The sequence below is a fragment of the Brachyhypopomus gauderio genome, chromosome 20, assembly GCF_052324685.1.
Source record: "Brachyhypopomus gauderio isolate BG-103 chromosome 20, BGAUD_0.2, whole genome shotgun sequence".
NCBI classification, from domain to species: domain Eukaryota; kingdom Metazoa; phylum Chordata; class Actinopteri; order Gymnotiformes; family Hypopomidae; genus Brachyhypopomus; species Brachyhypopomus gauderio.
In genome coordinates, this window is record NC_135230.1 from 13120501 (window position 1) to 13134514 (window position 14014).

General features: G+C 38.4%; 2 protein-coding genes and 2 non-coding genes across 4 annotated transcripts; 3 read left to right on the plus strand and 1 right to left on the minus strand.

Moving 5' to 3' along the window:
* The first annotated feature begins 105 nt into the window (after nucleotides 1-105).
* rpl24 (ribosomal protein L24) lies at nucleotides 106-3085 on the plus strand. Its single transcript, XM_076982412.1, has 6 exons — nucleotides 106-163; nucleotides 291-366; nucleotides 856-966; nucleotides 1194-1330; nucleotides 2413-2476; nucleotides 2968-3085. The coding sequence occupies exons 1-6, from the start codon at nucleotides 159-161 to the stop codon at nucleotides 3046-3048; spliced, it is 474 nt and encodes a 157-aa protein (XP_076838527.1). The 5' UTR covers nucleotides 106-158; the 3' UTR covers nucleotides 3049-3085.
* Nucleotides 1920-2055, plus strand: LOC143484697 (small nucleolar RNA SNORA17). Its single transcript, XR_013122693.1, has one exon. It is a non-coding gene; the product is annotated as a small nucleolar RNA SNORA17 (small nucleolar RNA).
* Nucleotides 2615-2749, plus strand: LOC143484696 (small nucleolar RNA SNORA17). Its single transcript, XR_013122692.1, has one exon. It is a non-coding gene; the product is annotated as a small nucleolar RNA SNORA17 (small nucleolar RNA).
* A 334-nt stretch (nucleotides 3086-3419) lies between the features above and the next one.
* LOC143484002 (interferon-induced GTP-binding protein Mx3-like) lies at nucleotides 3420-12567 on the minus strand. The gene is made up of 14 exons (XM_076982411.1): nucleotides 12439-12567; nucleotides 12269-12335; nucleotides 11960-12156; nucleotides 11611-11748; nucleotides 11281-11435; nucleotides 11054-11192; nucleotides 10760-10958; nucleotides 10587-10665; nucleotides 10048-10170; nucleotides 9804-9936; nucleotides 9371-9529; nucleotides 7488-7564; nucleotides 7141-7359; nucleotides 3420-6705 (listed from the first exon to the last, which is right to left on the minus strand). The coding sequence occupies exons 2-14, from the start codon at nucleotides 12319-12321 to the stop codon at nucleotides 6481-6483; spliced, it is 1896 nt and encodes a 631-aa protein (XP_076838526.1). The 5' UTR covers nucleotides 12322-12335; nucleotides 12439-12567; the 3' UTR covers nucleotides 3420-6480.
* Between the last annotated feature and the right edge of the window lie 1447 nt (nucleotides 12568-14014).

Here is a 14014-nt window from a genome sequence, read left to right on the forward strand (position 1 = left end):
CATTAAAATATATTTTCAGATTTTTGCAAGCCGTTGTGTCAATATATATATTCAGAAATGCGTTTAATTCGCATAAATATGACGTTTTCGCAAAACGGCTATCTTTATAAACCGACTACCCACAATTCCTCTTCCTCTTCCCTGTCTGACTCGCCGCCATGAAGTAAGGGTTCTACCGTGTTATCCATCAACATCTTACTCAAAATCCTTAAAATACGTCGATAACTGCAACCGTGAAACAAATAAGATGTGTATTAGTTCAATAATCCTACATTATTTTCGCCTTACAGGGTTGAGCTGTGCAGTTTCAGTGGGTACAAAATTTATCCCGGCCACGGCCGGCGCTATGCCAGGATCGACGGAAAGGTAATGGCCGTTTCACTCCATTATTAACAATATACACGTTATTGAAGAATAGTCGGTCTGTCGGGACTTTTAAAAACCAGCGGCGCAAAAGGTTCTCATTTGTTAAAGTTAAAACAGGGCAGTATTACGTTAACTGGTATCTTAGCATCGTTTTTTTCCCGTCGAGAGCACCGGCCTGCGTTACCTAGTAGTGTAGGCTCATACTGCTCACATTGAGAGTATCGTTGGTTATGGTAGTAACCGTCTTACTCTAACTTACTCTCGGACAATGTGCATATTTGGTTTGTTATACATGGCACAGAAAGCAAATGTCTCTTGGCTAACGTAATACCTGTATTGTCTTGAGCGTTATTATTTATTTTCCCGATCTGTCTGTCTAAAGTGCTTCCCACTGTTCAAATGTTCAAATGTAACGTGTTGTTCTTTTACTTGCTGCTCTTGGGGTCTGCATTTGCCGCGTTGTCATATTTTGCATCTCTCTCGCTTCAGGTGTTCCAGTTCCTGAATGCTAAATGCGAGTCTGCTTTCCTGAACAAGAGGAACCCCCGGCAGATCAACTGGACCGTTCTGTACAGACGCAAGCACAAGAAGGGCCAGTCTGTAAGTGTGGTGGCCGTAATGTGTACTTGCACTTGGATGTGGACTATTCTTGAATGAAACTGTTATAAGGTCGTACACACACACAGGTACATCCCAGAGACACAGTCCTGAACTCTTCAGTGGTGGGGTCTCAGTTGGGACTAACTAACTTTGTGCACTTATAGCAGAAGATTACATTGGTTTTGTGGCTACCTTGGGTTTCTGACTGTTGACTGTTTTCTGCTCAGGAAGAGGTGACGAAGAAACGCACCCGCCGAGCTGTTAAGTTCCAGAGGGCCATCACTGGAGCCTCCCTGGCTGAAATCCTTGCCAAGAGGAACCAGAAACCTGAAGTGCGCAAGGCCCAGAGGGAGCAGGCCATCAGGTCGGTGTTTGAAACCTGCGTTTTTAAGTCTGTGTATGTAAGCCACATTTCAAGCTTATTTTTTAGTGTCTATATACTATTCAGTGCTGTCACATGGGATCAATTTGTATTGTATAATGAAATTGAAATTTTGTAACTGAGGCAGCATTTGGTATCTTGTAAAATCTACTGGCTCAGAAGAACCTGTGATGCATGTTATTGCGTGGTTCACGTTTGTCTGATTTATATTTAGAAATTGATTGGCAAGTTGAACAAACTATTATATTCATTCCAGAAACATGGACGGTTACCACTGCAACCACTATTTACTTGTGGTGTTCTGTTCTGGGGGTTACTTGGCACTGTATTGAGTTGTGTGTGGGTGGATTTGCTTTGAGATTGTATACATACATAATGATGAAGTTGAAGTTGTGGATGTCATTGCATTATATCTGGTAAGCTGTTTTGAGTTGTTTAGTGTCCTTGGGCTGTATGTAAATTATATATATTTTTTTTACTGTTTGATTAATTTTGATCCTGGACTGTGCTTAGAATATTCAAAATACTCCAGATGATAACTGCATGTTCAATGTTTGATATTGGGCTTTTTATTGCCATCTAAAGGCGTTGCAGTACGACTATCCTCTGTCGCTGCTGTGTCAAAGGTGGCATAGAACACAAAGGGCTAAGTTTACGCTTAGTACCCGCTTCTGCAATGGGTTTAAGTGCCATTATGGTCCGACAAATCATAATTATGGCTTAGTTTGGGATTTCCACCCCTAAATGTTGTTCTACATAGAACAACAAAAGGTTTGAACTGCAGTGTTGCAGTCCATTACTGATCACTGTTCAGTTTCTATAATTTGCCAATTGTATAATCCACTGTTTCATCTTTGACTAATTTTGATCCTGGATAGCATGCTAGATTATTTGTAATACTTGAATTCCTGATTACCCTTCTGCCTTGGAATGCTTTTCTAGTTGTGATGCTCACCAGGTCTCCAGTCTCGTGTTCTACCCCATCTAACGCTGATGAGGCCTTGTGTTGGGCGTTATATTTGCCAGCATGTGTTCATATGAACCCTGTTGTTTTTACCCCTTAGAGCTGCTAAGGAGGCCAAGAAGGCCAAACAGGCAAGCAAGAAGGTCACCATGCAGAGCACAAAGGTGAGAACCAGATTGTATTGTGCTTTTTGAAGACAGTTATGTGGGGAGAAGTACAGTGTGCCTGATGAAGAGTTGTTGTTGGTATACCAATGTGGAAATGAAATGTTGATGGCAGGCTGTTTTGATGTTGGGCTTTTTATTGCCATCTAAAGGCGTTGCAGTACGACTTTTTTCTGTCGTTGCTGTGTCAAAGGTGGCATAGAACAAAAGGGCTATGTTTACACTTAGTACCCGCTTCTGCAATGGGTTTAAGTGCCATGATGGTCCGACAAATTGTAGTTGTGGCTTAGTTGGGGTTTTCCACCCCTAAATGTTGATCTACATAGAACAGCAAACTAGAATTTGTCATTGGTATAACCTGCTGTTTCTTAAATATTTTAGTCCTGGGAGATGCAACAGTTACATATCTTTGAGGGGAGGATGGTTTTTGAGTTCCTGTAGTAGCCAATAACACGGAGTTGTTTGAACGTGTAATGTTGTTTTTCATACAGGCTCCTGCCAAGGCTGCACCCAAACAGAAGATCGCCAAGCCTATGAAGGTCAACGCTCCACGTGTTGGTGGCAAACGCTAAATTTGTCCCGTTATGTACAAATAAAAATTATTGAGTACTTTTGGGATTTATTTTCTGATCTTTTGCTGTGCATTCTATACACATAGGTAATGGCTCAAAGTGCTTTTTTAATTTTTATTACCCATTTTAAACCATTTTAAACCAGGCAAACATGACCTGATTATTTCTGAGGAATTAAAGATGGAACTCTGTGCAGCCCCATTCTAGAACATGCAGGTTAAACTTCCATTGAGAAAACTCACTGGTTCATTGATGTGTTCCTGAGAGATGCTGAGTGACTGTTGACGTTTTCAGATGTTTGAAAGGGTTGACATTTGAATCTGAGATGTTCAGATTTGTTTTGTGCATGTCCACAAGAGCAGGGTATAGAATTTAAATCAATAATTACATTTATTTCACATTAATACTCAACAACAATACTATTATCGGCTAATGAAACTGATTTACATAGTACCCCCTGTTTAAAATGATTTGGAATATAGAACAAAACTTAGTGTGACAGAATAGACAAATAATACAATAAAATCAACAAAAGACATACTTTATGGTATTCTGAAATGGAAGAGGCAGGGGTGTACAAATGCCCTGCAGACATTGGCTGGTGGTTTCTCTCGCCGTGTATTACAGGTTGTCCTCTCACCTGCTTGCCAGCAAGTTGAAATTTTTTTCACCTGATGGGGGCAGCAGTACCACCAACATGCTGCTTGTTAAAGTTAGCTGAATTGTCATTTTGTAATTGTGCAAATACATTTACTTGACATTTTCCAAAGCTACAACCAAAATGTCCAAACTTGAGTGAGATGGAAATCAGAATACTTATCCATAAAGAGGCAAAGCAAATACGACTTTTTAAAGTGGCTTTTATATTAAAGGAGTTGAAAATAAAAAAGCATGATCATTACAATATTCAGAGGATGAGAGGTTAGAAAAATATAGAGAAAATTCTTCACCTGGAAGTGCAGGGTCTGACATCTAGCAGTGTTACTTCACAGCAAGGCAGTCTGGATTTGATTCTCTGGTCGGTTTTATGTGAAGTTTGCATGTTCTCCCTGTGCCTGTGTGTTTTCTCTGGGTACTCCGGTTTCCTCCCACAGATGTGTGTTGGGTTGATGGACACAAATTAAGTGTTATATCCAGAGTTGCATGGACGTAATTTTGTAATAAAAAGTGGGGGGGGCATGGAATCGTCGCTATTTAAATATTTGGCTTTAACCATAAAAACTGGGGGGGGCCAAACCCGGCTTTTGAAAAAGTGGGGGGGACATGTCCCGTGCAGAGTTGTATAGTAACGGAAGTAGAACTACTTCACTACTGTACTTAAGTACTAAAATGCTGTATCTGTACTTTAATGGAGTATTATTTTTTCCTCTTACTTCCACTTTTACTTCACTACATATTTTCCATCAGTTTAATACTTTTACTCCGATACATTTTTTACGTGCTGTATAGTTACTCGTTACAATTATAAACATGTTAACTGGCGCTGTCACCGGGTCAAGCGATCAGGCAGTTGTATGAGAAAACTGCGCAAGCTCCGGTCGCGTCTCGTTTACTCTTCTGCTGCCTTCACTCAACACTTGAGCTTCGTAATCTAGGTTCAACTGAAGCCTGGGCTGTGTTCGAAATAGATTACTACATACTGGATACTGCATACTGGACTCAGTATATACTGGATACTGCATACTGGTCCTCGTAGTAGTATGCAGTACAGTTTCCAGTATGCGACAAAAGCAAAGCATACTACGGGGTCACGTGATCGTAGCGTTGCATGATGGGATGCAGTATACCACGAAGATAGCTGTTTGCGTACTGGAAAATTTCATTTTGGTCACATACTGCATACGGCATACTGATTTGGGGCTCGATCAGTATGCCAGTAGTATGTAGTAGGCTATTTCGAACACAGCCCTGGTTTGGTAACGTCGTGACTGCCGCAAGGGTCCGCGTGGCAAAAATGATGCAATCGCGGTGGCTCCGCCCATGCGCGTTGGCCACGCGCGCAGTCGTGTCGCGAGGTCGTGCACCTCTCGATTTTTGTGCGTGCGAAGTTACAAGGTGGAATTCATGCACTTGTACGGCACTTTGAAGGTCCATTTGCAGTATTTTCCAGCACCTTCAGCTTAATTTACATATTTATACAAATACACATATATTCGAAATTATTCCAAATAATTTGCATATTATATCTCATTAAAAGAGATGGTACCGTGTTTGGTAACAGCAGAAGAGCAGCATAAGTGCTGCATAATAAGCTTGTTGGCGTTTTAATGTACATATTGGCACCTTCCACACCTTCAACATCGAGTGATCGTGGCGGTGAGGGTGAGGAAGGAGATCACCCCACATCAATGTAAGTTATAAATATAAAGCACAGAAGACACACCAGCTTTAACTGTCAGTAAGCGCTAGTTATGTTAGATATCTTAGCTAACCTAATTATGTTCATGACGTGCTGCAGTATTCACTTAACAATAGCTGGCAATCATAATGGCGATGTCACGCTCAGTTGTGTTTTTAGCAACAGTAATCCATGTTTCTTTTCATTCTTTTATAGGGTAAGGGCATTTATTGGGGGTAAACGCAGGGCAGTAGGCTCACCCTTAGAATCCGACGGACGGATTCTACGTCCAAAATACACCTCGTTTTCTCAGCTAAATTAAGGCGAACTTGTACTTCTGCTTCAAACCTACGACGTAGCGAGACATAGGTTATCTGTTTTTTGTGTACGAATTGTTAAGCCTAGTTTTTTAAGTTGCTACTTGTTTGTACATACAGACCACTTGTATTTGTGGTCTTTGACATCTTTGATTTGTAAGTTATGTATAAAAACAATTCATAATCAAACTTTGACAGCTTTCTTTAATTAATTCAAAACACAATACTTGTACTTTTTACTTTCAGTACTTGAGTAATAAATTTTAGAATAAACTACTTGCAATACTTAAGTACAAAAAATGCTGAATACTTCTGTACTTCTACTTAAGTAAAGTTTTTAAAGAACACTTCAACTTCTACTCGAGTACATTTTTTGATAGAGAGTACTTGTACTTTAACTCAAGTATGGGTCTCTAATACTTTATACAACACTGGTTATATCGCGATCTGTCGATCGCTGGTGGTTGGCGCCAGAGCGAACTAGTAACTCATTTAATAATATATGTGGATCAGAGGTAAATAAACTGGATTTTTTTTTTCGGCGTGAGATATCGGACTTGTGGCATGAGAGCGTGTGAAAACGGTCAAATGCGTGTGTCTCACGCTCAATGTGTGAGAGTTGGCAACCCTGCCCATATGTATGGTCTAATTTTACCAGTGTCCATCAATAAGGAAAAGCCCAGAGCATTGAAACAATCTTACACAAAAATTGCTCCTAGTGAGAACTCTAGCAGCTGCATTTTTAATCAACTGTACGTATTAGGTCTCAGGTTCTCTTCAGACGAAGTTACTGAGTTTTTCTTGAGCGATGGTCAGTCGGTCCACGCGGTTCTGCATGTCAACGCGATGTCTGCTGCTGTCTGACTCCTCACGCAACACCTCCATCACATTGGCTCCATCCATTAAAGCCAGCATTTCACTGCACAGAAGCTGAACAGACTCTTTCAGCATGAAGTATCGGATCAGCATGGGCACCTGGTCGGCCAGACGCTGCACTACGATCTGTTGGTAGGAGGTGAAGATGAATATGTTTAACTCCATTACTAGGGTAATCATTTTAAGTCAAACTACTGGAAGATACAGTATGTGTTGCAGTAGCACATTTCAGTGTAGATCACAGTCATGCACAAGAGAAAAGATGTGGGGGTTGTTCTTTCACACACAAATTTCAAGATGCTGAGACAGACTATCTATAAATAGATAAAATACCCATAGCACATACAGTATTTTTTTTAGTATATTTGATTTGAACATTGGGTGTATTTATATTCATATCATATCCCACAGTCAAAATATAGCTATAGTAGACTAAAAACTACAATAGAAGTCATTGTACTTCTGACATGCTGACCGTCAAGACATCACCAAACAACATTTAAGGAGTCTTATCCTTGAGGGTATTTGATTATGATATCGCTGGACCCTATGCAGGTGTACCTCATAATATGCCTGCAACATTTCGGGATACTTGTTCCTGCTGTCAAGACTAGCATGGTTATCTTCTGAGGGTTTATCTGGTTCTCCAGGATGCATCTCATTCAGAGCTTTGAAGTAGATGCCATCTTGAGTGTAGACCAGTTGCTCCATTTCAAACTGCTCCCAAATCCTTTGTTCCACTTTCTCCTCTTGCTTTGATTGAATGTTGTCTATCTTGTTCTGAATAGCAGTAGTAAGGAAACAAAACACTGAATGGCAGCATGTCACGCCTAAATGAAATGGGAAATGTACTTTCAGAATAATGTTTATTTATTTTCGTGTCATTAAATCTTTAAAATATAATTTACCATGGCAACACACTGGAGAAAAGGGTAGTTGAGGAAGCAGGCTTTACACACATCAGAGAGTTGCTTCTGAATGATATCTGAAAGGTTTCACAAACATCATTAATACAGATCATTGTTGTTAATAACGTCCACAAGGTCTCTTGCTCTGTTAGGCTTTTTAAAATCCAGATTTATCATATTTATCATTGATCATCAATCCAGTCATTATTTGCCCCAAAGAACTTCGCTGAATTAAATTATTTTCTTTGTAAAATTACTTGGTGTTATTTCAAATTATTCAGGTTGTAAAATATTGTTTTACTCCACTGGAAGTAAAGGTTTTATTATGTAAAAAAAGAATTTTGCTTCATTGCCTGTATTACTATAATCTCAAATTTGGTATCTTTCTGCTTTTTTTCTTTTTTTCATGAATTACATGTAGCTAACAAATAAAGAAAGTGTAGAACTGATTTAGGTTGTGAGTTGGAAACAAAGAATAAACCTTTTTAGAAAAACCAAAGCAATGATTAAATGAATCATCCAAGAAGGCAGAGGTATTTCAAAGCTCACACAAGGGCATTTCCAAGCTCATGCTTTCTATGATTTACACCAACATCTTCCAACATACAGTAACTGCAGAGACATCATACAAAAACCCAAAAGCCTTCAAATTAGAGTAAGGAGTCCCTCAGCACCATAACACCTCACCAAAGGTGTTTACAGTTTGCCTTAAATTAATCATTTGAGATTTGGTGATTACATTATGGTTATTGCAAACACTCTCGAAAAATTTAAGGAAGCTCATTAAGCTCAGCTTAATGAAGCAAGCAAAATGCTTGGTCTTCCATGACTTTTAAGAAAACCCAAATGATGATTAAAAACAAAATACTAGATGCACATATTCACATCAAAGTAGAGGATGAGACCATCCAGCAGGCCAGCCACTACCTCTACTAAAAAACTCACAACTCAGAAACACCTAAACATCTAAAGAAAAAGAGATCAATTGCACAATTAAACTGGGTTGGCAGGCCTTCATCCAAAACAACTCCATCTTCAAGTCCAACATATTGAAAAGAAAAGCTTACAACCAATGTATAATACTGGTTTTGACATAAAGTTCAGAAGCCCTGAATTGGATACAAAACTCAGTTGCAAATTAAGAACAATGAAACAAGCTCACAAAAGAATTATTCTAAATAGACAGCATAGTGGACGTGGAGCAGGCTGATTTTAGAGACATTTATCAAGACATTAGCAAATCAAAGTAGAACTGGGCAGGCTACGTGGTGAGAACAAAAGACAACAGATGGACCTCCAGGGTCATCAACTGGACCCCCAGGAACCAAGCAAAACTGTCAAAATACCCTGTGGTGTGATTTTGTGATCCTGACTAATTTTAACCACAATGGGAGAGAAGACTACAGCCAAGGCTGAAGAATGAATGAATCAATGAATCAAAGTATATTGGCACAGGAAGTATTGCACTAAAAATGGACCTACAAGTGCAGTCCTGTTTTATATGTTCCGTTTCTTCCTTCACAGATCTATGACCATTCAAAATCAGTTTGTTCACCATATTTTATCATCTACTAAAGTATTAAAATTTTATTAAAACAGATATTCTCAACTTTGTCTTTAATCACTTCAGGGAAACATGTTTATTTCACTCTGCCTTCATTGGACCTCAAAGTAAAGTAACTACCTATATGGAGGTAAGTTTGAAGCCAGACAAGAGAGAATAAGACTGGGTAGGTCCACTGAATTGAAGAAAGACTGAACTAAGCGCAGTGGCTTTATGAAAAACTATTCTGCAAAATGTTGCACAAGTGCAACTGTTAAGTACTAGGTAAATGTTGATACATATGTTGCAGTACACACTGTGATTTGTGAAGTGAACATACCTCTTATGACCCTCAGTGTGTCAATGGCTGGTACCTTCAGCTCAATAACAAGTCTCTTCACAACCATCTCAAACACATTATAATCACTGAATCCGGGCAGCTCCCTTCCTCTGTGTTTGTAGTCGTAGTCGTTTATCACATTCTGAACTGTTGTATGGTCTATTGGATATAAAGTTTGAAATGAAATTTTGAATGACTAAGCCCTTTTTATAATGTTGTTAAAAGAGTATTGTCAAAATTTGAAAAAAATACCATTTATTTTATATTTTGTCTTTTAAGATGACTAGAAATGTTTGTGTAAACAATTGAAATATTTCTTTTTGAACTATAAGATGCATTGAAACATATTTTCTTGGTCTTATATGATTATTTTAAATGACTAAGTCATTATTTTATCCACTAATGGCTTTTCTGCATATGGACGTATACTCACATGATTGCTTAGTACCATCAAGATGATTTTTCCACGCTTTGAACTCTGTCCGAATGAGAATAAACAAGTTGTCCTCATTGACCACCTCCCCAGATACCAAGCGGTTGACCTTGTCATTAAATTGTGTCAACGTCTGCAAGAACCACCAGTATAAGATTTCAGTCATAAGGTTTAGTCATTTCAGTCAAAAAATTGACTATACTTTGAAGGTTTGTGAACTTGGCAACAGGAAGTGGCTGCTCACGTCGATGAAGAAGGCCTTCCTCTTCTGAGGGTCCAGAGGTGGGCCTGGCTCACACAGGCTGAGGTCTTTCCTCAGATCCCACAGCTGCTTCTTTATCTGCTCTGAGAGCAGAGGCAGTGATTTCTACAACAGAGAAAACAAAACTATGACTGTGTTTACACACAATCTGCATAAAGGTTTCGTTTGACTGAATGACTGAATCACTTGTGTCAGATTGGAATTCACTGAACTAGAAATATTAAAGAAGTAGAACTAGTCTTATTGTGTTGCTTTTGCTCAGAATGATATTACCTAAATGCTTTTTTCAGTAGGATTAATTTTTCAGTTAAACAATAAACAATAAGTGTTTCATTTTGTAAAGAAAAAATATATTAAAAAAAACTTTTTTTTACATTTTTACTCTCTGACATTGTAATGACAAAAATGTCTGTGAATAGCTACAATGCCAATACATTTGACTATGGAAGCATTTTATAGAAATTCAAATATCTTAAATTTGAGATTAACAAGCTGGCAATACTTTCTCGAAAAAGACATACTTTAATATGATCAACCAGGTCTTGAGTCAGTTTGGTGGCAAGACACTGAACAGTTGCTTTCTCCTCATACAGCAGGCAACTGTAAAGAAAAAGCAGGAAGCATTTTGTAGGCACTGAACTTTAGAAGCTATGATTGTGACAGATGTAATATGAGATCTTCGTAAGAATGTAACCTGAAGAATTCATGACGTCTGAAGAAATCTCTCTCCACACGAGTAGCATCAGCCAGAGAAATTCTGTCATCAATTTGTTTTTGGCCACGGCATTTAACAATGACATATCCTTTACTCAAGGGAATCACCTGATTTCTGACTATATCTAAGACATTTCTTTCTGTTCCTCTATCAACAAGGTCTGGTTTGGTGAGAATAGCTGTTCAAAAAATAATAAAAACAACATTAAAAATAATTTATATGTATTTTGCACATTGTTGGTACAGAGAATTTTACTATGTGTGCTAAACATACCCAGAGTTCTTTTCCCTTCAGGGTCCACTTCTTGTGCCATTTTCAGTGCTTCTGTTGTTGCAATGTCAACATTACATGGAACCACCACCAAATTGATAGTTTCGTCCCTCTCAATATATTTTCGTATGAGATTTTTAATCTATTCAACAAAATGATATTTTTAACACTGAATAAAACTGTGAATGTAATTCATGACAACAAAATGTCATGTTTTAGTTTGCTCTTACCTGATATCCAATGTCCTCAGGTTGACCTTTTACAGGAACTCTAGCAATCCCAGGTAGATCAATCAGTGTGAGGTCACACACATCAGGGGCCATGATCTCCAGAGTGATGAGGTCATCACATATTCCTACACCTTCTCCTGCCAGCTTATTCTGGGCTGTTGGATTGATGTAATAGATACAAATTTTGTGTTGGACTGGGCATTTTTACTGCTATTATCATGCACATAATCTTTAGTAATAGTTTTTTGAAAATCAGTATTTTCAAAATAATGTTAACGTCCACATTCTCATTTTTTCATCTTTTTTTGTAATTTCAGAAACTGTACTAACCTGTCTCAACATGACGCTCCACCAGAGAGGGGTCATCAAACTCAATGTATTCATCATTGTAAGATATGATTGCTCTCCAATAAACTCCGCCCCTAATCTTCCTCAGCTTCAGCTCCAGGGGACATCTGGTAACAATACCTACAGTGGACAGACAAAACAGCACATTTGAGAACTGATTCTCCTTTATGGTAACTGGTCCAGTCTCCTTAAAGAAGAAGTGAGAATATCACAGGGCTTCATATGAAAGTGACTATTAAGTGCCAGTTGATAAAACCTTGAATTAAATATTAATTAAGCATAGTCTTGCAAATGCTAATTGATTTATAAATATTTAAAAATTGCAACTCACCACTCCCCCTGGGTAATGCCACACCAGATAAGGCTTCTAACACTGAGCTTTTTCCAGAGCTCTGGTCTCCAATCACTGCTATAGTTGGCAGAGCCAAATCGTCTTCGATACCAATTAGCCTTAGAGAGTCAATCAGATCAATATATGGACGAACCCTCTCCTCTAGATGGCTATGGAACAGCCCTTCCATTGGTTTACTGTGAACACCAAAAAGTTATCAAATTATATACGAGATCACGTCAATAAATAAAATAATACAAGGAACTTAAATAATTCAAATTCACTTGAGCACATAAAATTTATACACACCGGTTTTCAGTAGAACAGGGGATATCTTCATAGCTATCTTCTTCACTCTCCATTATCTTGGAAATCTCTAGAAAAAAAAGACTTTGACTTGATCTTTCTTTAGTGCTTTCAGTGCATCTCAGAAAGGCAGATATGCATTCTTACACAATAGGATTTAGCTTTTTACTTACCTGGCTGTCTTCAACAATGTGACTGCAGAAAGTTACTACACACAAATGAAGTAAAAGTGATTTGTCTGATTATATATGCAGGCACCCAGACCCACTGCACCCACTGAGAAGAACATTTGAGGAAGTAAAATTAAATGACATCCACATTGGGTTAAATAACTAAATGTGAAACTATTTGCAAAAATAAATCCCCTGGGTTTACCAATCCGATGCTTGGATTTTCCTGCGTCTTATATTACTGTAAGATATTAAGCTCTCTTTAAAGTTCTAACTTTAAAATCTCAAATTTTTAACTTTATACTACCAAACATGTTATGTTCATCAAACATTTATGTTCATTTATGTTCATCAAACAGATATAAAAAAAAAAAATTAGTGGTGGGCCGTTAACAGCGTTAACGGTGTTAACGCAGATAACAGCCCACCACTAACACACACACACACACACACACACACACACACACACACACACACACACACACACACACACACACACACACACACACACAGATAAATATGGTCTGCAGGCGAGTTAAATTTAATCATTGTTACTAATTTTATTACTGGCAGCGTTAACGGCCCACCACTAAAACATTTTTTGTCTCATTCATAAGTATTGAATTGTAACTACAAGAATTGACAAATTGATGACAATATTTACAGAAGTGTTGTTTTGTTTCCTGTAAATGGCCACTCTGATAATCACAATCTTTCGTGACACTGCAGTTCAGGAAGTTGGCATCTTTCCTATGGCAGGAACATGCTGAGTCATTTTCTGGTATTGTAGTTTTTAAAAGTTTAAATTAACAAAAATGCACACCTAAGTGTTGGTTAAAGCAGGGTTTTTCAAACTATGGGTCGCGACCCTAAAATGGGTCGCGAGGCAAAAAAAAAGGGTCGCTAAAAAATAAATGTTAATATATTTAATAAATTATATTTATAGCGCGCGACTGCGCGAACGGCGGAGGCGTTAATACTTGGCGATCGATCGCGATATAATAGTTAAACTCCGTCAACAACTTACGTTCGCCGCCCCCCCCCAGTCAACAACTTACTTTCGCCACCCCCCCCCCCCGGGCAACAACATGCGTTCGCCACCCCCGTCAACATCTTACGCTCGCGACCGAGTATACTGTATATATATTTCTTAGTAGGCTGGGTCGCGGGAAAAATCATGGACAAAATATGGGTCGTTAGAAAAAAAGTTTGAAAAACACTGGGTTAAAGAGCTAGTCCCATTCTGTATTGCAAATAAGGTTAACACGTCTTAATGAGACCGAGACACCCTCTAGAGAATTAATTTTTTAAACTATTATATTTTGTTTAACTCGGTCAGTCATTGCTGGCAGCACTAGTTCTGAGCTCAGTAAGAATGCAAGTCTACTTTGTACACAATGCAGCTGACCACGTGTTACCTGTGCTTTTGAAGTTTTAAAAACTTCTAAGTACACTTCATTTCAGCTTGCTTTATCCACAGTGAACAACATGATGCTCGGTTTAATTGCCCACAATTTAAATATTTGCTGAACAAAAAAGATGCTTTAAAAAAGATGCTTAATATCATATTTGCTTAATA